Genomic DNA, 25989 nt, shown 5'->3' on the forward strand with positions numbered 1-25989 from the left:
CATACGAGGTTCAGCTCTCATTTGTTTCTCTGCCAAGGGTTCACCCTTCCGAAACAGAAAACCTTTCAGGGGCGCTGTATCTGGTAAGAGAGATGCCAGCATGGAAACAAATGGAGTGTGTCACCAGTGTCACCTGCAGAGAGCTGTTCCCGGGAAGGGGAGCACATTCATTCCAGACCTGGGTGCAACCTGGCAAGCTGGGTCCAGTCTGGATCTGAGTAAACTGGACCTGTCTGTGATGTTGCTCCGTGCCCTTTCCAGTAGATTTGTGGGACAAATGAGGCTGGGAGGGACCTCAGGAGGACAAGAGATTTTGCATTGCTGCCATTTGCATTCATACAGCTCCTGGGCACAGAGACCTGCTCCTCCTGCACAGACACAAGTGTGACAGAAGCAGCCAGGTGGGCCCTGGAGTCGCAGGTGTGTGCTGTGGACATGGACCTGTGGCCTCCCAGCTGAAAGGATGACAGAATTTCCTGGATCACCTGATCCATTTAATTGCTGATCTGAGAAAAGGCTTCAAAACACCAAACAGCTGGGAAGTACTGGAGCTGCAAACAGGAATTTATGCTAAAGGTTGCAAAATCTGCTTGGAATTTGCACCTCTCAGACAAGGGAGGAAAATTTAGCAGGGAGGTGACAGTTCCAGTCCTGACTGGTTAATGGCTGCTGCAACAGGGTGTTAGGAGTGAGCAGGGATGTTTGAAAGGAGTAGTAATGTGAATGAAGCTCTGTTTTGGGGAACAAGAAGGGCAGGAAATAAGGGAGAATCAGGAACAATAAATTGAGAGATATGAACAATGAAATAAAAATAAGAGCAAGAGCCTTAGGCAGGTGAGAGAGAGTGATGAAGGAAAGTAGAACTGAGGAAACTGCACAGTGAGGAAGAGCTGGGAGTGGAGTATAATCTGGGGATTGTCCCCAAATGAAGTGACTGCCTTACCTCAGCTTTTTTAATGTGGAGAATGTTGAACTCATGGAGAGCAGTGAGTGCTGAATGGAAGTGAGGGGGTTCAAGCATCAAGCCAGGTTGTTGGGGGAGTTTGAAAATACTGGCAAAGGAAATCACAGGAGCTGTACCAAGAGCTTCTGTAATTTACTCTTCCTGGTGTTGGCATCCTGTGACTAGAAACCAGTAAAGGCAGAATCTGTCTATAAGGAAGTAAAAGCTAAAACCTGAAAACAAACATCTAGGAACTGACAGTCCCAGGAGATGTGATAGCTGTAGCCTGAATTTAAATTCTCCTTCCTAGGAAGGAGAGTTTTGTCCTTGTCCACCGCATCAGAAGGGAGAAGGACATGCTGCACCACATGCCCACAACCCTCCCCAGCTGAGAGGAGATGAACCCCACCAAGTCTGGCACACATGCCCACAACCCTCCCCAGCTGAGAGGAGATGAACCCCACCAAGTCTGGCACTCTATTAGGTCCAAACCTACATTCTTGCAGGAGTTTTTGTCAGAAGTTGTGTTGTGACCTTGGGAACCACACCCGGAGCCCTGTGGGGAATCCAGCCCTTCTCATGTTCATCTCTCCTATCACATGTGATTCATGCCTTTCTCAGCTCTCTGGGTGCTCCCATGCTCTGCCGTTGTGTTATAAATGAGTGGCTGTTGGTGTTGGTTGATATTTAATGAAGTCCATGTAATACTCTTCACTTATTTACTTATCCGATCCCAGTCTTAGTACCCAGCCTGGGAAAGTTATCTTGGCTTCTTTAAGCTTTTCCACCATTAGCAATAAAGGTTTTACAGTCTTGGCAAGCTGAGGCTGAAAAGCGAGAGCATGACTTCAAACAGCACTGCTCACAGAGAGGGCTTTAAACTGATATTAAATCACTAAACTGTGCAAACCTAACAGTCCTGTCATAAAGATAATCTGTGAGCAGTTCAGTCCAGGAGGGGCTCTGGTCCCTGGGTTGCAGGTGGAACCTCTGGGCCCCACAAACGACAGAACCCTTTTGGGTAACTCAGCATCAGAGCAGAGAGCCACTTGTGCTGCAGTGCTGGACAAGGTCTGCCTGCGTGACAGGGCTTCCATCTCAAACCTGAGCTGCTCCTCCTGCACCAGTGCAGCAGAATGGGAAGGGCTGGAGGGGAGCAGCAGTCCCTACAAACCAGCCCAGGCAGGGCCATGCCAGGCTCCAGACATGGTGCCTGGCTGTGATACAATCCAACAGCTCTGCGCTCAGAGGAGGGAGTGACTAAGAAAATATGCCCTAAATGACCAAAATTATTCCACTCAAAGCCTGAAAGTGTGCATCCTCCAGGACAAGCTTCCGTGCCTGCTGTCACCCTGCATGTGCTGGTGCAAGGAGGGGATCTCACAGATGGGAGCCTCAGTTGGGAGCAGCACACCCTGGGCTGCAGGGGACCATCCCTGCTCTGCTCATGCCCTCCCCACACACAGATGGCACACCAGACCCACACACACAGCTATGGAAACAAGCACTGATGTGCAAATGCACACAAATCTGTACTATCTGCTGCCAAAGCAGCTGTACACAGGCAGGCACCACCACCCAGGCACACAAAGCTGTGCTAAGGGGCTGATAGACCCCCAGAAAGCCCAGTGTGTGGTGGGACACAGACACACAGCCTTACCCGACCCAGGCTTCGAGGGAAGACTTCCCCTCTCCTTGGCTCTACCAGCTTCAAGATGAGCAGTGTTTTTGCAAAAGCTTGGTGAGGAATGTGCTTGGCAGGACCTCTGAATGTTTTAAATATTACAGGATTTCTGCAGTTTAATTTTATAGAATCACAGAATAACTTAGGTTGGAAGGAACCTTTAAAGGTCATCTAGTCCAACGCCCAGTTTGCTCTGAGCTGAGCATTTCCTTTCACTGTGTTTCATGATGCTCTCTGGAAGGAGAGCAGCTGTCTCCGAGGCAGGATGGGTCCCTGGCAGGATTAACTCCTGAAAGGAGCTGTGATGGGGCTGCCCTGGGACCTTGGCAGCTGCTCCTTGCAGCCCCTCCATGGCACAGGCTGCAGCTGTCAGAAACACTCAGGTTTGCTCCTGCAGGAAACCAGTTGGTAAATGGTGGAGGATACTTTCTAGGAGCAGAATGAGGGAAGGGTTGCATTGGGTGCTCCAGCTCTTGGGGCTTTCAGCCTGGGGTTCATCAGAAGCCCAAAAATCTGTGGGAAGGAGTGAAGCAGGGCTGGGTTTTAGAGTAACCTCTGAGTGAAATCTTTGCACACCTTTGGGGTGAAGGAATTCAGCTGCATGGTGGACTGTGATGGGAGGGGCTGCATGCAGTAAATAGTAGGATTTCAACAGAAAATTAAGAGCCTGGAATGCTGGAGCTGTCTCCACTGCCTCCTCAAAGGGTGTGCAGCACAGCAGGTTTCCTGTGTGCTCTCCCAGGTGAGAAAGTGCCACTTTAATCCCACACCTTAGAAAATGGTTAAGAGAGGGCTAAAACCCCTCAGAAGCAAGGATCCCAATGGTTGTTCTTTATCTGTGCTGGAAGTGCTATAGGTCTGAGTCAGGCATTCTGGGTTTGGCACTGAGGTTTCTCTTTGCTGCTTCTGCCTCAAGCTTTTTTCTCAGTGGCTCCCTGCAAATCAGCTCTGAGTGGATTCCAGGATATGCTTGAGCCAGTGTGCTCCATGTCAGTGGTTAATGGTAAGTAACCCATCAGCAGGATTAATTAAAAGTGTTTTTAAGGCACAGTGGTGTTTTGGAGAGTCCTGGAAGGGAGCAGAGTATTAGGAGTTACTTTATTGTAATGACTTTCCCGGTCAGTGAGGGGGAGCATGTCCTGTTCCAGCCAGTGCTGACACCTGGCTTGGCAGCAGCTGAGAGGAATTCCTGTCTGACTTGGGATGCTTTCTGTGCTGGGTGTCTGTCCAGGCATCCCCTCAGGCAGCTCTTGTGCTGTTTCTTGCACCCAGAGCAGTTTCTAGGAGAAGCTGGGGAATCACAACAGCTCCCCCAGACCCCTCATCTGGTGTGGGGTCCTCCAGGCTCACAAGGGGTCCCTGGTCTTTGTGAATCCATGGGGTCCCAAGGGACTGCAGGTTCCAGCCAGGCAGAGCTACAGATGGGAGAGGCTGGAGTGGAGCCTGGCAGCAGAGCCCAGGGCTTTGTGTAACCCAGGACTAAACCCCAGGTTAGGGGTGCCCTCAGGCCTCTGGAAGATTTTGGTCATGATCAGGCAAGCCTGGCATCACTCCAGATCCAAAGCCAGAGTAAGCCAAGGAAATACAGTTCCCAAACCACCTTCTATCCCAGACCTGGGTTAGACTCAGCTCTTCTCCCCTGGGTTTGAACTGGGAGAACTCTGTTGGTCCCAGCAGCCTCTTCCCTCTCACAGGACACAACTACAGGTCATGCCTGCAGGGTTGTTTGTGCCAAGCTCTCCTCACATAACAAAGCTGACAATATATTGCCATTTTTATTGGCCTGGCTGGCAATTTTTCGGTGCTAGGTGTGTTTATGATTGTCAGGGTCACACCTCAGTTTGGAATGGGGAGAAGGATTTTAGACATACCCACACCTTACCATTCCTCCTCCAGCCTCTCTGAGTGGAAGGGACCTGTGTATGGCCCGAGTTCCCCAGCTGGTTGGTGATATTTGCATTTAGCCCAGAGGGAACTGGCCAGCCTGGCACATGGAATTGCCTGGCTCAGCAGTGCCACGTTGCTGAGCTGTCCCTGCTGCCTCTTGGTGTTCATGACTATCTGTGCCTGTGTGTGCACTTGTAAGTTTAATAGCAGCAATAGTTGCTTTTGTCAGAGATGATATGCAGGCCATAAAACTTGTTTGCCTTTTTTTCCCCCTCCTCCCACTAAGATATGAAAGCTGTGGAAAAGGCTCCAAAGCCTGCTGGCTCTTTCAGATGGAAGTTATATAAGGAATATGAAAAGAATGCATTTCATGGTGGCCAAAGGACCTAAAAATACCACTTTCACAGATCTTTGCTTGGATGTGATGAAAAGATTCCGCAGCTGGAGATGGTGCTCTCCAGGAAATCATCCCTGGGCTGAGCTGCAGGCACAGAAAGCTCTTGTGTTCAAAAACAATGTAAGGGAAGTTGTGTGTCAAAGGGCAATCCTCAGAGCCACCTCCTGTGACATGGGACATGGCCTGTAGGCTCCAGGGAGCCCAGCAGGATAAAACACAGCCCACGAGTGGCAAGACCAGTGTTTCAGGGTGATTCCAGCCTGGAGGGACAAGAGGTGAGAGCTGGGATTGAGGATGCCAATTAAGGACAAGGTTGTTTCTGGGACAGCTCATGGGGGTTTTTTCCCAAGTGAGCTGAATCCAGCAATAAGAAATCTCCTGTAGGAAGTGCTCTGATTTAAGATTAACCAGGTAAAGGGCAACCTTGATAGAGCAGTTCATGGGAAGGAGCCCAGGAGAATTTATTGCTTCAAAGATTTGATATTACATATATGGAGTTTTTAGAGTATATACCCAGGTAAAACCAACCATGAATCACAGCAGAGGAGTCCCAGGGGTCTTTTATTTTAAAAAGAATGAACGAAATCCTTTTCTTTCCCTTGACTGGACTAACCACTCAGTCCTGTATGTGCTGGGATAACATCCTGTGACTGCCTTTGGTTCCCTTATTCAGGCATTCAGCAGTGGTGCAGGGGCTCTGGATCACCACAGGTGCACAGGTACTGAGGGCAGGTTATTGGAGATCTATTCTCCCAGGTCCTTGACTCAGAGTGGAAGCAGGCTCTAAATGCTGTCTCCACAGAGCCCTCAAACACAGTCTGGATCTCATCCCTGCATCTCATTCCTGCTGACAGTTTCCACCAGCATGACTGTCACTGGGACACCACTGGATATGCTAATGGGATGGAAAATCAGGCTGCTTCTCATCCCTTGTACCTAGGATGAGACTGCCCACCACAACTCTCATCAGAAGTAGGATATGGGGTAAATGAGGGCCAGCTCCTGCAGACCAGAGCTGGAAATGCTGGATGTTGTTCCTTCCCAGAGAGCTAATCTTTACAGCCATCTACACCTCTCTCCTCTCTTCCTGTTCTCTTCCTGGGCATGCTACAGCTGAGCACAGGCTCCCGTGGTCAGAAAAGCAGGTCATTAAGAGCCTTCTCTGATTGCCTGTGTATTTCTTCACCTTTACAGCTAGTGATAAATTGATTTTCATTTGATCATCTTACTGTGCCCCACAGGCTCAGTCTGGCTCCCACCTGCTGCCAGCAGTAGGGTGGCTGTGTTTGAAACAAAGGACAATCACCCACCCCAAAGTGCTCAGAAATTACCTTTGAAATACAAGAGGGACATAAAATGAACATGTTTGAAATGTGAATAATACATTTTAGCTTCCTTTGCTTGGCTTTCAGAATGTGGTTACCTCAAGCCTTTAAGCTCCCCAGAATCATGAAAGTAAATATTTGTTCTTCGTGTTTGTTTTTCTTTTAATGAAAATTGGGATTGTCGTTCAATCTTATGGTTCCAGCACACATGGCTTCAGGACAGACACATTGGGCTTGCCAGGAAATAGTGACAGCTGGCAACAGCATCAAACACTTGTTTGGGCTTTTTTCTCCATACACATATGCTTTGTGCTCAGACCAACAGGGAGGTTAGCCCCTTGATTTAAAATAAATCCTCCCAGAAGAAAGAAATCCATCTGTCTGGGAAAAGTTAGAAAATATTTTTGCATTTATTTTTCTTTTTTTTTCCTTTTTTTTTTTTTTTATGAATACAAACTCTTGTGAAGAAATATTCTTCTGTTTCCATTGGAAGGCAGAAACCAGCAAAAATTAATGTACAATATCGAGGAATACTTGGTGCAAATGGACCAAAAAGGATTCCCCACAAAGTATGTCTACGTACAGGAAAAAAGGTCGCTGCAGTTGGAAAAGACAGCCTGGTTATTACAGGTTTGGGGTTGGGTTTTTTTTGCATTTAATCTCCCAATTATAAATAATCAATGTGATTTACAAAATAATTTACAGAAAATGATTGGATTCATCATTGCAATAAATTACTTGGTACGATGCCACCAGCATTGGGACCACACAATACCTCTGACACTGCCAGCACGAGGGGTTTCATTTTGTACTGGAAATCAAGGGCCAGACCTGCAGCTCCTCTGGCTGAGCTGGCTCACATTTGTCCCCACCAGAGACCTGTTGGCAGCCGTGGGGCCACCATCCTCATCCTCCTGAGAGGCCAGCAGTGGCTCAGACCTGCTGTGGTGCGGGGCTCTGGGAGCTCCAGCCCTGCTGGCACCTGGAGCAGGAGGGCTCCTTTCCTGCTTTCAGCTGTAAACCAAAGGTCAGATCCGCAGGGTTTTGGCACAGGCAGGCACAGAGGAACAGGGACAGGGAGGGAGCAGAGCAGGGTGGGCAGACCCAAGGCTGGGGCAGACCCAAGGGGCTTGGCTGAGACAGGGTTATTGTTTGACCTCTGTGGCTTTTCTCTGCAGGACCCCAAGAATTGTATTTTGAGGTTGGTGCTCTCAAACACTCTGAGGTCTGAAGGAGTCATAACGAATTCTTATCGTGTTATGAAGAACTATAAATCTTTTATCAGCCACTCACTCTAAGCTGAAGGAGTGGCACTGCACTAGAGAAGTAGATTGTGTGGCATATCTTAGCATTAGGTTTGGTCTGAACTGAGGTCCTGGGTCTCAATGCTCCCAGCACTTAGAGAGCCCAGGACCTTGGTACAATCTGTGAGGCTCAAACTCCTCTCACCCCACAGGTCATTCCCCTTCCTACATCTTTCCCCCACTTCCTTCCAAACGGGTATCCAGTGGTCTTCTGACTGCTGACAGGCAGTAGTTGGGCCAGTGAGATCTTGGGCAGTGCTGCCAGCCTGTAAAGGGGTGACCCCATCCCATTAGCTGGAATCTCTGGAATCCCATGGTTCCTCTGATTGCCAGGAGGCAGTGAGTGGTGCAAGGGAAGGGCCTGGCAGTGGTTGCCTCTCTGAGCATTGTGGTCAGATAGCAGGCATGGCATGGAAATACGAAAACCCCTCAAGAGGCAGAGGGATCCAAATAGTGGAGTATCTTGGTGGGCCAGACTTTGCCCCAGCATTAGCTGAAAAGATTTGTTGGGTCTGGCTGGGGGGCTTAGTGTGGTGGTGGGTGACACCATGCAAAGACCTGGGACTAGCCAAGGCTGAGGAGCAGTTCTGGCAGTGCTGCCTGGGCAAACCCCATGTGCTTCACCTGCTGTCAAGCTCCTGGAGGAGCTTCCACCTCCACCAAGTCTGGCTGGACTGGGGACTTTCGGGGGGCTGGCATGGCTGTGGGAGGGAAGCCCACCACTCCCACGGCACAGGGAATTCTCGTTCGCAGGGTCTGCTGTGGCTGAACCAGTGCTGAGGTGGCAGTGGGGCAGCAGCCTGTCCCCAGCCAGTCACTGCCACCTCCCTGCAGAGGGAGGCAGAAATCTGGCCCTCCTTACAAGGACTGAGGATTTTGGCAAGGCTTCAGCCTTAGTTCTGGGACTCTGGGGCTGTCCATGGCACGTGCTGTCCGTAGCTGCAGGAAGACACCTTCTGGTGGTGGTCAGTCCAAAAAGCAAATCCTTGTGTCTGTGCCCAGGGACCTCTGGATGGCTTCTCTTTTCACAGTGGCAGAGTCAGTTTGGGCTTTTCTCCCACACGGTGTTCTGAAGGAGGCTGGCTGGGTGGGGGCTGCTAGATGACCTCCTGTTTTGTGATGGCAGGCTGTGGGATGGACGTGGGCTGCTTGGCCACGGTTGCAATGGCTCCAGGCAGCAGCTTGTACTGCTCTGACCCTGAGCCCGCAGGTGGAGAAGGCTGTGGAGTTTCTGGAGTAGCTGAGGAGAGAGAAACCAAATTAAAAGAGGGCCTCACAAACCTGACAGCACTGGGGTCTGTCCTCGGTCGTGCAGGGTTCAGATGTCAGCACAGCAGAAGCTCTTAAGGGCTTATGTGTTTGCTGTAGGGCAGCCCAGACACAGGCACGGTTTGATGCCCCAGGAGAACCACAATAACCAACATCAAATAAGGGGAGCTGCTGACATTTTGACCTGTACTAACCACATTTTTGGTCAGCCAAGCTCATTTTAGCACAAGGTCCTCAGTGGTGGCTCCATGTGGCGGGCCAGATCCTCCCGTGTTTTTGCAGAGGACAAACTGAAGTGAGTCTGAACCACTCATGGGAAGGGGAGCCTTTCCACTGATTTCACTAAGCTCTGGATAGGATCATTCATCCCTTAAGAGCTATGTAAAAGTTGCAGTCTGCCAAGGAGTATCTTGTTGAATCAGTTAGTCTGGCCTAATCTAATCTAACCCACCTCTCTGTTTGTCTTTCCCTTCTTTCTGCATAGGAATTTCTCACACGCTCATTACCAGAGACTTTGTCTTGCTTGCAGATTTCCATGCAAGGTAGAAACTACCTCCACAGGCACACGGGAAAGCTCCTGGTTTCTCCCTAGAGCTCTCTGTGTCTCTGGATATACTCACACATCTGCCCGTTGTGCATCTGAGGAGGCATTGTGTTGGCCACAATGACGTTTGTTCCCAGGTTCTCCTGGATCAGGTGAGGGTGCAGGTGGTGGTGGGTGTGCGGCGTTTCACTTGATGAGCCTAAGAACATGCAGGAGACATTAATTGCCACAATGGCAGAAGGAGAGTTCAGATGGGCAGACCCACTGCACCCAAATGTCCAAGGCTTTGTGCACCATCCCCTTGTGCACCTGGAGCACACCCTTCCCTTTTTCCTCCATGCATGCCTTGGACTTACTAGCCCCTGCCTGCTTCCTGCATGTCCTCTTATACAGGATTACATTCCTTAGTCACACCTCCACATGAAGAATAGCACAGTGGGAACTTTTCATTTCATTTTGTCCCATTGGATGCTCCCACTAGGAAATCTAGGATGTTCTTTCAACCTGAGCTTTTAGACCTTTTTGTTTTGATGAGTCCCTTCTGACAGAGGAGGACTGGTGGAATGGCTGCCAGGTAGGAGTCTGGGGGGTGCACAGCAAAGCTTGTCTGTGTGCAGAAGGCTGGGGATGCCTCTCTGTAAACAGAGGCACAGCTGATGCATCTCTTTAAAAGAAGAAGTAGAGGACCTTGGTTACCCCTGTCAAGGACAGGGGAGATGATTTTGTGTGAGTCAAAGGACCTGCAGACTGGCTGTCTCTTTGCTAGATAGGGAGCAGTGACTAAGGAGGGTCTCAAAGGGACAACAGTCAGGGAATGCTGAGAGACCTCTTGTCAGACCCTCAAGTGCTCACCTCCCAGCAGCATCTCCTGCAGCAGGTTGTCAATCTTAGCCATGCCAAAGAGCTTGACGAACTGGATCTGCTCTATCATCTGCCAGGTGATGCTCTGCAGCACGGGCAGCAGCAGCAGCAGCTCCCCGAAGCGGCCCCGCGAGTCGTACTGCCGGTCGTTGATGTAATCCTCCAGGCTCACCTGCACCTGGTACCGCATCCGCTTGATCTTGGACGGGTCACTGAGCCCCTTGGCATCTGCAACGACCCACACAGCCAGTCTCCAGGCTGCTGCCTGTCAGAGACAGCTGGGCACAGCCTGAGGGGAGCTGCCTCTGGTTCCCCATTGTCTGCTGCGATGTATAGGAGTGCGCTCTTTGTTGACGGGGTGACAAAACTATTTTTGTCTCTTTAAAAAGGGAAGAAGCTTAGAAGTTTCTCTCTTTAATTAGAGGTAAAAGCTACTTCATAGGCTTAGAAGACTTCACCTCAAACTTAAGGAGAACTAACTGGACAGAAGCCAAAAAGTCTTGCTTAGGCAATTTACTAGAAGAAGAAATGAACAAAGAAACTAATCGCTTTTGTAAGGTGTTTTACTAAGAGGAAGGACTTCCTACTCTTGACTCAGTTTTTCTCTGTTTGTTATTTTGCCTTTTATTAAATCTTTTTGTTTTTAACATTGCAACAGAAGCCATCTTGCTGATTTTTATGCTCCCAAAAGTAGCTGAGCTAAGTGTGTTATAGCCCTCCAAAAGCTTATAGGACCTAGCTCAAAAAAGCTACTATAACAGCAGAGGACAATTTTTCTCAAGACTGACATCTCTCCTCCCTCTCTAAGAACAGTCTGGCCTAGATAGGAGACCAGGCAACTTTTCTACCACTCAGGACTGGTGTTAGTCAGCATAATCCAGACTAGGCCCCTCTGATGATAACCCTCCCCAAGCTGGGGCATACCTGGGTCAAAGAAGATGATGGCTTTCAGGCAGGCATATTCATTGTCATCTATCTGCAGCTCCTGGAAGGGCAGGACCAGCTCGTCCAGGATGCGGATGGCCACACGGTTCACCTCCACCAGCTCGGGGCAGTTCCGTGGGATGATGTGATCATTGCCTGCAGACAAGCAGCACAGAGACCATCACCTTAGGATTGCTCAAGACTTAGCTGGGGTGACAAGGAGTTCAAAATGCAGGTAGCTAATGCTGCAATAATTTTGGGGTGGAGGAATTAAGAAGTTCCTCTTTCAGCCCCTACCCTGTCTCAGAACACCAGAAATTTTGATCTGTTTTGCCAGAGCAGCTTCTCATTACACAGGAGCCACTCAAGTGAGGAAGAGCTGACCAAGGAGTGAGAGCTTTTTTCCCAATCCCACCACAGCCTGCCTACACAAACCTGGGGGTGCACCATGAATGTTCACACAGTCCCCAATTTTGTCACACCTCATGGCCTTGATGTCGATGTCAACCAGGCCTAGCTGTGCTGGGCTTGTTAAAATACAGAACAGCTCAAACCACCACCCTGCAAAAAGGATGTCCACAAACACTGAGCCACCCTCTCCTTCACCCCAGCAGGGAAGTGTCACAGAAGCAGGTGGGCTGGGAGCAGAAGTTCAATTTTTACCTAGCAGCAAGACATCCTTGAACACCATGGACCTCTTGGCAGCTCCCAGTAACAGATGCTCCCCTGCGTGTGCACGTAGCAGTGCTACCTGCAAGGGCAGGGAAAAGTTATTTGGGTGACACAGAGACTGAGACAAAGCTGTGATTTCATGTCAGCAAGAGGGAAAGCTCAGCATCCTGTACTGTACACAAGGATGGGAGTGAGGGCCCCTCTTCCATTACAGGCAGAGAAAGAGATCAAATAATGCTCTGTGCTAAACCATTTATAAATCCAGCAGAACCAGCAGGTAGTAGACAGCACCTGAAATATCCCATATTCAGGACACATGCCATGAGCAGGACCACTCTAGGCTGTCCCAGGACCTCCCACCAGTGTGGGCTGTTTGCAGAGAACTCCTGCCAAGTGCAGAACCAGGGACCACACTCCATCCTGGGAACTGGGGAGAAGTACAATCCCTGCTGTTGGACATTGCTGTCCCTCTGGGCTGTGCCCACCTCCCATTGCAATCACACCTGTGGGGACCCATGTCCAGCTGGCCAGTGGGGTCACCCCCTGGCCATTCATCCCCTGCACAGTCACAGGAACTGGGGACAGGGAAGCCAAAGGGATGTTTTTCTCCCCTGATGTTAATGATTGAAGTGTTTCACTTTACACCCTCCAGTGGCTTCTGAGAATGTTCTGAATCTTTTGCCCTCCTTCAGTTAAAAATTTCAGAGATTTAGGCAGAAAGAGAAGTTAACAATTGGACACCCTGACACAGAGACTTCTTAATGTCCAGCCAGGACCTTCTGCTGGAGAAAACAATCATTAAACATTAATAGAGAAATGCTGAAAAGTATGTCCTGATGGGAATGGTCCACTTTTCCAGTGTGTTACCCTCAGCATCTGTCAAAGCCAAGAGAAGTCTTACCCTACCAGGAATGCAAGGAGAATGTATCACCCATAGAAGAGAGCTCTGGTTAGGAGAGGGGTTTTTGGTTTTTTTTTTTTTCCATCCCAGATGGTAAAAAAGGTTATGCAAAATAAATAGAGATCCTTGCAAAAAGACTGTGCACACATGATACTGGGGAATCTTTATCTAGCTGCCAAAATCTAGCCTCTCTCTATCTCTGTCCAAACATGGGTGGATATGTTAGCTGAGCTGTTGGAATTACCAGAGCTGCACAAAACTGAGCTTTCCTACCCGACAAAGCTATGACAAGGAAAAAACTGCCAGCTCCAGGGGAGAGTGAAGCTCTCACCTAAAAATTTCCTGCCTATTGCAAATTCAAGAAGGTTCAGTTTGTAGCCACCTTTTTTTGTGTCCATAGAATTTCCTTGTTTGAACAGAGTTAAAGTGAATTACTTCAAGAAGGCCAATCATCTCATTTGATATTTGTTCTTGCAGTGATGAACCTGAGATACATCATTCCATTGAGAACTAGGATAAATATACAGTTGTAACACAACAAAGCAGAACCTGAACTTGGAGATTAAATGTCTTTGCCCCACCAAACATGGTAGTTTTGACATTTTGGTGCAGAAGGAGAATGAGGGGCTGGGTATGATCTTTTCTACAAAGGAGATCTGTTTCATGGAGCAGCCTCTCCCTTGTGGGAAGGCAGGGTTCAAACTGTGCCATCTTTAGGCTCTGTTTTCTCCTTTGAGGAATTTTGCAGCCCCGCAACTGTAAAATGAGCTCATGTGGAAGTTGCTGTAGTTTGCAGAGTTATTGGCCAGGTTTAGGACCTCTGTTCCAAATGGCACAAGGATGTGATGGGTTGTGCAGAGCTGCCCCAGGTCTGTGCTGGGCTGCAGCCTATTTATTTGTATATGCTGTGTAAATGGCATTTGCCATTGGAGTCCATTGTGGTTTCCATAAATTATGAATTGTACTTTCCTTAGCAGTTTAACAGATTTCTTATAATTTTAAACAATTTAGCACTTGTACACAATAGAAAAGAAAGAAACATGCTCCCATTTTAAAAGCACTGAATTCCCCAGAGCTCTGGGTGCTGCTGGCTGGTTACTAAAGTGCTCAGATTTAGGATTTAGGGGGTTTTGATAAGCTGGATACTCTCAACTGGATATCCTTTTTCTTCATTATATAAAAATTACCTCTAGGTCAATGGGGCTGGAGACTGGTCCTAGCTGAAGAGAACACATGCTGAGTTTGTGACTGTACACTGGACAGACTGGAAATACCTTCCTGCCTGTGACAGGACCTGTGCTGGCCCTGCCAGAAGTGCTATCCCAGCCACATGTGCTGCTCAAGGCTGGGCACACATCATGTCGTTCAACACCTATTGCAGACCTCTGAAATTCAGACATCCATGGGAGGCCTCTCCTTGTACCCTTTGAGGCTGCCTGGGATCCTGCAGTACAGTTCTACAGAGGACACCAAACCCACTCTGCTTATCTTCATTAGGGAACCCACAATTGCCATTTTAGTAATTTCTGTTAAATGCAAATATATCCTTGCTTTTTAATCCTGGAAAAAAGATTTTCCACTACCTTGGGAGCAAACTAGTGTATAGCTTCAAAATTCCATGCTGGGAGCATGGATACAAAACATACCCCTAGGCAGGAAGCAGCAAGAGACAGGCAGATTTTAAATTCTGGGCAGACCTTAGGCCAGAAGTCTCTCCTGCTAATTCTGATCGCCCCAAGCATTTGTCAAGCACTTCAGGTTTTCAAAGTGCTGTGCAAACCATAATTAATAAATGACTGGCTGACCCCGAAATGCTCATCTGATAACGACCTAATTCAAGCTCAGTGTTATCTGGCTGTGCTCATGGGCTGATTAGAGGCACATGCAAGTGGCCCGTGCTGGCATTGTATGGATGCCTGGCCCAGGCTGGCATTGTATGGATGCTGTTCCCAATCAGCTGCAGCAGTCAGGATAACAGAGTGCACAATGAGCATTTTCTCTGAAGGTCTCAACTGGCTTTGGCTCCCTGCTGCCTTTACCAGGGCAGAGCAAGGTGGGGTGGATGGGGGAACTTGCCTGGTCATCCAGGGGCAGCTCACAGAAGGGGGGGATGTACTTGGCCCACTCCACCAGCACCAGCAGCTGCTGCTTCATGGACTCACACACGTCAGAAATATTGGCAATCTTCTTCCCTCGGATGTCTCCATTGAGCACAGGAACAGGGGATGATATCTGGAATGAGAGAAGAAATCCTTCAGCTTTCAGTGCCACAGAGGAACCACAGAGAGGAAAATCCCCAGCCCATGGGTTGTGTTGATGCAGACTCAATTACATTTTTCTGTTGCACACACCCAGCTCCCAGAACAGGTGACCCAACAAGACTCATTTAAACTCAGATCAGCTTGGGGATCTGTGAACATGAAACTCTGCAGAGCAGAGGCTGTGGATCATCTTGGTAAACTGTAATGCCTTGAATAGACTGGAAAGCACAGAGGAAACATTCCTAAAGCCAGGATCTTCCTCCCACTGAACAAGTGTGCTCAGTGAAGATCCAGAAGGGAACAGAGGGGCTTGTGTGGCAGTCAGCCTCACCAGTAGAAAGACACATCCAGCCAGTGCTGCTGCACAAGCTGCTTGGTCCCACCAGAGAGCTGCTCCCCTTTCCAGCCTGCTCCAGAGGCAGGGCTTGGCCAGAGCTGCCATGTCTGCTTTCCACAGCAGGCTCTGCTCCTCTCCTGAGTCATCATGAGCTCACCAGGCCACAGCTTTCTAGGTCTGACATTGCTTTCTGTGAGCATCAGGTCATTAACATTTGACATCACCCACTCTGAATAGCTAAGGACAGAATTTAAAGATAACAGTCTCCCACCTCCCATGGGCTTTTAGGTCCTTTTGACAAAACTGGGCAAGTTCAAACATGCCCACAGCACGGGTGACATTTGTTACATGGCAAATTATTTGTGATTGCCATTTCCTTTGCAAAGGACAGCCCTCACAACTCTGCAAGTACTCTCACACAGAGCTGGACAGGACATCTTCCCCAAACCAGGCACCCAACCTCCTGCCTGGTTCTCATGCATAGCTGCTCACCCAGGTCATCTAAAAATTTGCCCTTAGTCACTACTTTGTCCTCATGCTTCTGTAAGCAATTAACTCAACCCCATCACTGCCCTCTGTGCTCTTGTACAACATCAGCTCTTCCTGTCCTATTCCTGCCAGCATTTTCAGCTCGGACCCTGCTGGCCTCCCCAAGGAAATGAAATTCAAATGCCACCTGCATTTTTTTTTTTTTTTCAGGTTGCATTACCTGGAGGCTTTCCAGCTCACTAGCTATTATTGAATAAATAAGATTGCAAAAATCTCACCATGTATTACCCTAATCAGAGGGCCCGGAAGGCTTAGCAAATAAATAAAGACCTCTGGGTGAGTGACCCTAGATCTTGGAGAAAGCAGCTCCTCAGCAGTATCTTGTTCTAATTAGCAAGGCACATAAAAGTTACCAATTACCGTGCTGGAGCCTGCCTTGTTTAATGAATCTCTCTGTGCTCTGTGGGGGAGCAGGAGCTCCCCTGGATTTGTCCATGGTTGTAGTTTTTATCAGCAGACCCTGCTTACATGTGATGGCACTGCAGGACTCTGAGCCCCAGAAATGTCCTTCCCTTGTAGATTTGGTGGCTGGAGACCCCATTACCTCACACCTCTAGGAGCAGCATCAGTCTTATTTTTATAGGGTATATAAATATATTAGGGCCTGCATAGGACGAGGTGAGATGTGAGATGAGATTGGATGTGCTTTTTGTGTACAGGATCAGCCCTTGGCCATTCTGGCTTATCCCCTCCTTGGGGAAGTGGACCTTACAGCCTGAGCCTCATGTGGAGAGCCCAGAGCACAGCACGTCCTGTCCTGGAGCATCTCCCAGGGCAGCCTGCAGGGCAGTGTGACCCTTGAAGCAGCATGGACTGCCAACTCAACCCCCTGCTCATCTTCCCCAGCACACAGAGTTCTGTTCTCCCCAGCTCCATGAAGAGTGGCAGCTCCTGCCTCCAGCACAGCTCCATCCTCATCACTTGTTCTCACAGACAAACCCTCCCTGAAGGCTGTGTGTGCCCATCCTGTCCTGTGTCTTCCCAGAGCTGTGTACACCATTTGCAGTATCCAGCCTGTTAAATCAGAGTCATCTTTTCAATGTGAACACTCTAGGAAACGAATCTTGGCAGTATGTGAGTGGAAACAGGGAATTTCAGGCAAGCACTGGAAAAGATTTCTGCATAAAACAAGCAGGAAACTGATTCCTCATGAAACTGTGCAGGAATCCAAAGTTCCTAACAGCTCCTGGGGAAGGGAGGCTGCTCATGCAAGGCCAGCCCCTCGTGGGCTTAGGCAGACACAGCTCTTTGGATTGCAATGATCCTACCCTACTTTCTTCCATCAGGCTCTCCAGCCTTCCTGTGTCCTATTAAAGCAGAACAAATCACTGCATATTGTTACAACTGAGTTCTGGACTAAGGAGATTCAAAGGGATGGTTTCAGGTAACAAATGCTTTTTGAAAAATCGTTGTTGAGTTGGCAGATAAGCCACTTAGAAAAGAGGTGATAATTTGAAGACTTGGCTATTAAATACTCAACTGGCTCTACACACCAGGCAGTGCCTGATGCTTTTGTATTTGGTAAAGAAGGAAGAGGAGGTACCTGCTGTGCCAGGGCTTCTGCATTCAGGAGGGCATTGATGGAGGGCAGGCTGCTGTCCTCGTAACTTGATCTGCGGGTGCTGATTCGGTCTCGTTCATTCTGTACAGCTGCAAGAGAGGATTTTGGCTGAGCTGCAGGTGGTTCATGGCAATGCACACTGAAAACTAGCACAGACTTCTGGCCTTCCTTAGCTGCAGTTTCCCAGCTTCCCTGCCAGGCAGGGTGGAGGTGCAGCTGTGTCTGGTTTGGGGTGGATGCCAGTGAGAGCTGACTGCATTTGGGGGATCTGATTTCTTATTTGCTTCATTAGACTTTCCAGGGATGGGGTTGATTCAGAATGCATTCACCTATAGAGTTCAGAGGGGAAAATTTCCTGGCAAAGGATCTGAGTTTTTTGATTTCCTGATATGGGGTTTGAAACAGAGGCCATGCTCATGTATGCAGCCCAAAGCTGATGTGTGAAATGGAGGAGGATCTGCAAGGTTTTCTTGCCCACATGACTCCTGTGAGCTCCATTCAGAAGCTCCATTCAGAGCTCCATACCCACCTGCCCTGGGTAGGTGTAGTTGGAAAACTTCTGTCTCAACTACAATAAGGAAGGGAGTGCAGAACTGCTCCTGCTGATCCATCCAGAGCAAAAGAGCTCTCTCATACCTTATTGTAAAAGCATCCCAGTACAGGTTAGACCCCAGTGTGCCTCCCTGTTTGGTCTAGTCTTGAGGGCTTGGAGGGGGAGGATTTGCCTGCTCTGTCTGTCACGAGGCCTGGGCTGGCTGTAACTCACCCTGGCCACGCCACTCAGAGCCATCTGCTCAAATAAGCTATTGATCCATGGCAGGGGAAACAGCACAGGCCCTGCCTTGGGCTGGTGGCTCTGTGGATTGATACGTTCTCCATGTATAAATCCAGCTGATAAAAAGCAATAATGAGGCTGGGCCAGGAGAAAAGCCCTGCAGTCAGCGGCTGTAAATAGGAGCTCTCAAGGTTATGCTGCTTGTTATCAGTAGCAGGCCCCCGAGTTCAGTCATGCCATGATGTTTTCCAAATGTTTGCTCAGTATTAGCTGGTCATGCACCTAATGTAACTTCTATTGAATATTAACAGACAACAGCACAGCTCTGGGCAGGGGATGAGCTGCGTGGAGAGGAGGATTCCTATATTCCTCAGGAAAAGTTAAGAAAAGTTGCTTGTGATACCTCATCCCTTTTCACAGGGAATAAATGTTCCTGCTCAGAGGTCATCCTGCAGCCACCAGCATAACACTGGTACTTGCCTGCTGTCTTCAAGGACCCTTTTACTCCAAAGGTGCAGGTTTCTCCTTGAGGCAGTGTGAACTGGGAGGAGCATGGGGTTTAATTTCCTTGCATGGAATAACAGGGCTGAATGCCTCCCAGCTGTCCCTTTGCAGACATAAGTGAACTCTGTGGGATGCCTCTGCCCTGGCAGTTTGTTCCTCCACTAACAGGAGCACCATCAAGGCCACCAGGGTCTCCTGTCCCTTCTCAAGACAGGGCTAAACAAGGGGAGGATCCTGACATGGGGACCTATAAGTGCTGCAGAGACAGGGAGGTAGGGGAGCTGAGGGGGTGAGCATGGGCCATGTAGGGGTATCTCTACTCTTTTCATACAGTTAAATAGCAAAAATGCTCCACTTTACTCTGGATCCTTTCTGCTGTGGCTGAAACGAAACTAAACTCACTGCCTCTCTGCAGAAGGTCAGCAAGAACCTACATATCTGTCAAGGAAAAAAAAGTGCAAAATGTCAGTGTGACTTTTGCTGGACTCACCTAGCCAGCTGTGGGTTTTGTGGTCACTCAGGGATAACAGCACTTGGAGCAGTTTTACCAAAGTATTACCAAATTCCCAGGCTTTCTTTGAAGTTTCTGCTCGTCAGTGATATGCAGAAGCATTCCCAAACCCCTCCAGTAGACTGGCAGTGTGGGAGCCCAGGTGCTGTGTGTATCAGTGTGAGCTGGAGAGCCCTGGGTGTGATTTGTGTGCACGAACATGGGCAGTTCTGAGACACAGGCATGGACCCTCCCTAAATCCCCCTGTGGTGGAGGTCAGGGTCTGTGCCCAGGAGAGCACAGTGCAGGGAACACAGGGCTGAGGTGGCTGGGCAAGTGTGCACCTGGCAGGGACCAGCCTTGGCTGCAAGGGCTTCCCCAAACATACCCAGGGGTGAGGGACTGCTGCTGGGGGAAGGCAGAGGCACCCACCTTCCTTCTTCATTCCTGCTCGGAAGCACTTCTTCAGCCTGCAGTACCGGCACTGGTTCCTTTTGTCTTTGTCTACCACACACTGCCTGTTAAACCTGGCAAGGAAGGAAGGAAGAAAGAAAGGAAGGTGTGAGGAGCAGCAAGACTGAGCCAAAAGGCAGGACAAGACAGAGCCCCAAGCTCCAAAACATGTTCAGAGAAGGTTCCCAGAGGCTCACCCTGAGAAAGGAGCCCCAGTCTGTGATTTTGCACTCTTGCTTTAGCCTGTGGTTTCTTTTTTGCATCAAAATCTCAGCTCTCCCCTGTGCGTCTGGATGGTCAATAAGGACAGACTAGAACTGAGTCACATGCAGGAGCTGAGACTACTCAGTAAGCATTATGGATAGGATGTTTATAGTGAACTAACGAACCCCAGGGAAGTTAAAAGTGTGATCTAGGAGGGTCAAAACCAACTTGGAAGCTGCTGTTAACTTAGATCCCAGTAGAACGGAAGGAAGAATACCTTTATTGTGAATTTGAAAAAGAAGTGGAAGGTTGTAGTAGCCCATTTGTGAGGTTAAGTCCCTGTATCTCTCCAGAGCTGTGTCTGGGATTCTCAGAGGTTGTTTCTGACCTCTGGGCAGCATTGCTGCTCTGCAAACTGCTCTGCTGTCACTTGCACGTCAGAGAGGACTTGGGAAGAAATCAGCTCCTTCCCTCCAGGCTTGTGTCACCAAATCCCCTGTGCATGGTGGAGAAAACTGATCTCCCATGTGTGTGACTCATGAGCCTGGTGGCCACTTGCAGCATGAATTTCACTTGCAAATTTGCTCTAATTTACAGCAGATTGATCCAGTTTGCAGAGTAAAGACAAAGGAGTACAGAGCTGGAGAAGGGTTCCCAGCCATGCTGAATTCTGTAGCTTTTGAAAGGGCTTCCATCTACTCTGCTTTTTAAAGCCCCCAAGCTTTGATTTGCCCAATTGTGTGCCTGAAAGGAGCTCTTAAAATATTTCTGTAGTGCATATAAAAGCCTCAGCTTCCAAGGAACTGGGCACCTTGGCTTTTCTGATGGAGTTGTGGCGAGGGGGCTCCCTGGGCAGCCGCCTTAAATAACCCTGGAGTGCAAATGATGGTGTGCTTCACAGGCATTCATAAACCTGGGGCTTTCTTCTGTCACTCAGGTTTTAGAGTCATGTTGCTCTTCATGCTCTCCTGTGGCTGTCAGGCCATCAGGAGTAGCTGACTCAAAAAGCCCAAGGGATTTAGGCACTGTGAACTGAGGATTCTTCAGTTTCCTTTGTGACTCTCTACATGTGAGTTGTTCAAAGCCAGCTGTGAGCAGGTCACAGCTGCTGATGGCACAGGAGAGCCATGGGCTACCCCCAATGGCACAAGGTGCAGTGCATGAATTTCAGGAGCAACATGAGTGCCTCATCCTCAGAAAAGTGCATGTTGTGCTGCCCCTCATGGTGCTCCTCAGGTGTTCTTGTGTCATGTAACAGGCAGGGACAGCATTGTAGCTGGATGGCAGGCACACATCCATCTGGTGATGGAGAAGGATCGCCCCCAGGGAGAGCAAGGTTTGTGCTGCACTGAGCAGTGAGCTGCTAAGTCCCTGAAATGGGGCTTCTCCCCTGGTTACTTGCTACTTGCTGGCCACATCCATGGTTGGCCATACCCATTTGGCCCCTAAAGTATGGGACAAGACCTCCCAGGGTCTTCCCAGTGATCAGTGCAGGGCAGTCCCAAAGTCAGGGCAGTCCCTGACCCCTTCCAGCTGAGGGTTTAGCTCAGGGAGAGTGGAGGATGATGCAGGGAGGATGCAGGGCAGTGCTGCTGCACTTTGAGGGCTTTGCCACTGAGCTGTGAGGGGCTGCACTGTCTGAGCCGTGGGTCTCTGTGCCCTCTGTCCTCACCTGCAGGAGTACATGTGGTTCTTCCTGACGCTCCTCCTGAAGAAGCCTTTGCAGCCATCGCAGCTGGAAGCCCCGTAGTGCTTGCCGGTGGCGCGGTCCCCGCAGATGGCACACAGCGTGCTCACCCCAAGGCTGCTGGAGCTGCTGAGGCTGGCTGCTTCTGATGGAGATGTGTCTGCTTGGGGAAGGACACAGCAAGACAGTGAGACAACAGCCAGCCAACATTTGCTAGAGTCAGAGACTCTTGGAGAAATCAGGCAGCTGCAGCTTGGCTGTGTGAGAGGTGTGTTAGGAGAGAGGGTGCAAGCTCTCAGTGCTTAAGTAATTGCATTGCTTAATTGCATTTTGGGTGCACTAAAACTTCCTGTATTCCATGGTGAGACCCCTCTTCCCAAAGGCCTGGCAGCAGCACTGCCTTCAGATAAAGTGGAAGCCCATGCGCAGGAGTCACAGGGCAGAGCCAAAATTCCTCGGGGATTTGCAGACACTTTGGGCTGCAGTAGTGTGGCCAGAGAAAAAGCTGATGCAGAGTTAAAGCTGAGGTATTACAGCTCAGGGTGAGCAGCTGATTTGTTAGGGAGGTGTTTGTGTTATAGCACTGAAAGAGCCCAAGACAGCCCTGACCAGATGAGGTGAACAGTTCCCTTGTCCAGCCATGGAGCTCCAGCCTGCACAGCCCTTCTTTGGGAAAACAAGACTTTAGGTAAATAGCAAACTCAAATGACTTCAGCTGGAAAGCTCATGTGGACAAAGGCTACCCATGCAAGGAAGGACTGATTAAAGAAAAAAGGTGGCACTGGCATGGAGAAGGCTGTAGGCTGGGTATCTTCTAAAGTCTGGTAGGATCACAGTGGAAATTGATTTGTCTTGCAGTCCTTATAGACCAAGGGGAACTGGGACTCGCAGGGCTTTTTTTGGAGGATAGGGAATTGCAGCAGGCTCTGGAGGAAAGGACATCTGAAAGGCTAAAAAACCATACAAGGGCTACACTAAACCCCTCTAGCAGGCCAAACAAACCTCAAGGCTGAAGGGATCAGCCCTTAATTCAGTTGATCTAATTGTCCCCTCCCATGTACGTTTTTCTGTGTCAGCACAGGCACATCCCCCTCCCTCAGTGGAAATGCCAGTCACAAATCATACCCAGGATCTACAAAGCCATAGAAACCTGCTGGGATTTTTAATGCTTGAGTCTATTGGCCCCTGATTTCTGGGTTTTTGTAGGGACTCAGTTAAGGCTCACCCTGGAAGGACCACAGCTGCTCCCACCTGGCACCCAGCAGAAGGGCTGGTCCCAGCTGGGCTCCCCATGGTAGCCCAGCTGTGGTGCTGGGGGGGCCAAGGCAAGTCTGGCTGGGGCAGGGCTGCATTTTCAGCTTCTAGTTTGCAGAGAAAGGGGTATTTCAGCAGGTGCTGCACATCCTGCTCATGCCACCCCTCAGCAGGAGTAACTGGCACAAAGGGTTCTTGAGTTCCCTACCTCTGGTAACTTCTTTCATTTCCCTGACTGCTTTCTGTCTTTCCAATTCCTCATGTCCTTCCTGTATTTCTTTGCGAGTCACTTTGCTGCCTCTGTGTCCCTGCCTGGCACACCCTGTCACACAGCTCCAGCAGCACCAGTGCAAAGCTCCTGTCTCCACTCCCAGAGCCCTGAGCTTTCCCAAGGCTGTTCTGGCTGTCTCTTGTCCCTGTGAGCAGCTTGTTTCTGAAACAGCCTTCCTCCATGCATATCCCCAGGGCTCAGCTAAATGCAGCTCACTCCAGAAGGAAAGTCAAATTCCCAGTTTCAGCTAAACATAGGACTTAGATGTGAGAGGAAGAGCTGATCTGCCTGTAATCCCATTACTTGTATATCTGTGGCAGCCCAGAAAAATCCCTTTTTAGCAATCTATCAGGCTGTAATCAGATGAACATAGAGCAGGAAAAACTGGCACTCTTATCAAAGAAATTGTAACATCTCAGTCTAATAGTCAACAACAATGAAATTATTGCCTAATGGATAATTTTCCAATTAAGTTTATTCTGACAAATATGTGCCAAAAATGTGGGCTCTGGCTGCTGCAGTCAAGTGATTGGAGTTAAATCTGAATTTGAGACCTTGCAGCTGAGCCTTGTGTTAGGATGTGTTAGGACAGGAGCTGCTCAAGAGATCCCTGAGACTGTCTGAGCACAAGATGCATTTTGCCAGTGAGAGGCAAACTTGGTCCCTGCTGAGCAGCAGCCCTGGGGCTGAGCTGCAGAGCTGTGGCAGGCAGTGGTTGGGCTCTGAGCAGTCCTTGGCCAGAAAAAGAAGCACAGGTTCTGCAGGTGGAGGTCCTGCAGGAGGTGTGTCCTCCAGGGCAGCTGCTGCAGTGCCAAAACAGACCTGGAGCAAGGGCTGTCCCTGGCCTGGAGCTGGGCCCAGGAGGAGAGGAGTTGGTGCTGTGTGCCCCAGCTGACTCATCCTGGAGTGTCACAGCACACTAGATCTTGTCACAGGAAATTCTCCTGTCCCTCTGCTCCATGGAGCCCTGGGTCTGGGGCAGGCAGATCACAGCCCCAGCTCACTGGAGGGGAGAGGGGCACCAGGAAGGAGCAGGGCCTGAGCTTGTCCCAGAATGTCCAGATGGATATCAACAGAGCCAAAGGGGGGGACTTGTGGCCCAGAGGCACCTGAAGGGGTAGGACCAGCCCCCAGGAGTGGAGAAGGGGCTGGGACCCAGAGTGGTGGGGGGTTATTGCACAGCAGATCCACTTTGGCACAACAGTGTTACATCCCTGACAGAGCAGAGCCACAACCCTGGGAAGACGCACACAGGCTGTGATGGAAGAGTCCACACAGCCAGCACAGCACTTGTGGGACAGAGGTGCCCAGCAGCCCCCATGACACAACACATGGAAGGAAAGGGCTCAGAGGGCCACTTTCTGTGGCTTCGTTTAGTCATTAACCTCATATTTAGAGAGACTTTAGGGGAGACTTGGAGAGGAATCTCTTGTTATCTCTGAGCATTTAATCACCAAGACTCTTTGGTCCCCAAATGGGTGGGCCAACATTGTGAATTCTGCAGGGTTAAGTGTGATGCTACCCTCCTGAAGGGATGGGAACATTTGTCTGTCCTCTCAAGGTCCCCTTGTCCCTCTGACTGGGGGCTGAGCCAGGAAAGGGGATGCCCCCCATCCCCCAGTGCTGCACTGGGGAAGGGCTGTGGCTCACAGCAGCTGCAGCGGCAGTGCCTAAATCACTTCTGACAGTGATTTTCACCCTTACCAGGTGCTAAATGCCTTTCTGCTCCAGGGACTGGCTCTCAGCTCTGGAGGCAGAGGGTCAGTTTTCTGTCTGAACCATTAACAGCACTTCAAGCAGAAATTTTGGCTGGGGTCTGGGAGACCCCCACCATGTTTGGACCCAGCCCCATTCCCTGGGCTGAATATCTGGAGGAGACCTCTCATTCCAGCCAGCTCCTGGTGTGTGCCTGCTGCCAGGGGCTCTGGGCTGCAGGACACCATCCCACCTGTACCAAACACAGCTCTGCTCTCCCCCCTCTGTTTTCCCCTGGGGAAACAGAACCCCCGCTGGGAGCTCCCCATCTGACACCCCTTCCCTCCCCAGGAATATTTTTTGTGGCCACCCCAGGGACTTTCCTCCTGCAACCCCCAGCTCATCCCACCCAGCAGAGGGGAGAGGACAGAGGGGACTCACCATTGCCCATAGCCAGCACCTGCATGTTCTCAAACTCCAGGGTGGTGTATGCCGGGTCTAGCGCTGCGCTGTAATCTGCCATCTCCATGTCTATGAGGGCTTTGGAAAGGCGCATTATCCTGGGCAAACACGGGCCAGATTGCACCGATTCCCTTGGCCCAGGCTATTGGCCCTCCTGCCTCCCTCTGCCTTCACTGCGTCCCCTACCTGTTGTCTTTTAATTCAGATATTTCTCTGAAAGGATTTGCTGAGCCTCAAGGCCTATACTCCCAGAGGGGTGGAGGCAGGAGGGCAGGGGGTTAATCTTTAATCATCTCACCCATTGCCGAATACTGCTAAGCTTTTTTTTTTTTTTTTTTTTTTTTTGGTGGAGCAGCAGTGATTCTTGTTGACTGTTTATGATTGAATCTCAAGGCGTTTCTGATCCTGGCTCCTAGGTGCAGGCAGCACCATAGGAGCAGGCACTCACCAAGGGCTATTGACCTTGATGCTGAACTGCTGGTGTTGCTCTTAATTATACCTGGCGTGGAAAATTTGGAAAAAACCCTACCAAGTGAACAAGGTTCTTCACCACTTCTGTCATTGCCTTCCTCTCCTCACCATTGCCTACACCCTTGTTTTTCCCTTCTCTTACTCCCTCCATCCCTTCCACTCCTCGTTTTCTCTCCCTCACAGTCAGAGAAGGTCAGCTCCTACCTGGAAATTTACACGTTGCTATGTAAAGTGAAATATATGACTCCTTTTACTTCCCTATAAACCAAGTTTTACAGGGGGCTGGATGCCCTATAAACAGATC

General features: G+C 49.7%; 1 protein-coding gene across 1 annotated transcript; it reads right to left on the minus strand.

The window, feature by feature from the left end:
* Positions 1–6672: 6672 nt before the first annotated feature.
* Positions 6673–25404, minus strand: HNF4A (hepatocyte nuclear factor 4 alpha). Its single transcript, XM_059862858.1, has 10 exons — positions 25194–25404; positions 21518–21692; positions 19621–19715; positions 17402–17508; positions 14788–14943; positions 11802–11889; positions 11139–11294; positions 10206–10442; positions 9430–9552; positions 6673–8780 (listed from the first exon to the last, which is right to left on the minus strand). The coding sequence occupies exons 1-10, from the start codon at positions 25306–25308 to the stop codon at positions 8638–8640; spliced, it is 1395 nt and encodes a 464-aa protein (XP_059718841.1). The 5' UTR covers positions 25309–25404; the 3' UTR covers positions 6673–8637.
* Positions 25405–25989: the final 585 nt, after the last annotated feature.

This window comes from Haemorhous mexicanus, chromosome 18, assembly GCF_027477595.1.
Source record: "Haemorhous mexicanus isolate bHaeMex1 chromosome 18, bHaeMex1.pri, whole genome shotgun sequence".
In the NCBI taxonomy this organism is placed as follows: Eukaryota; Metazoa; Chordata; class Aves; order Passeriformes; family Fringillidae; genus Haemorhous; species Haemorhous mexicanus.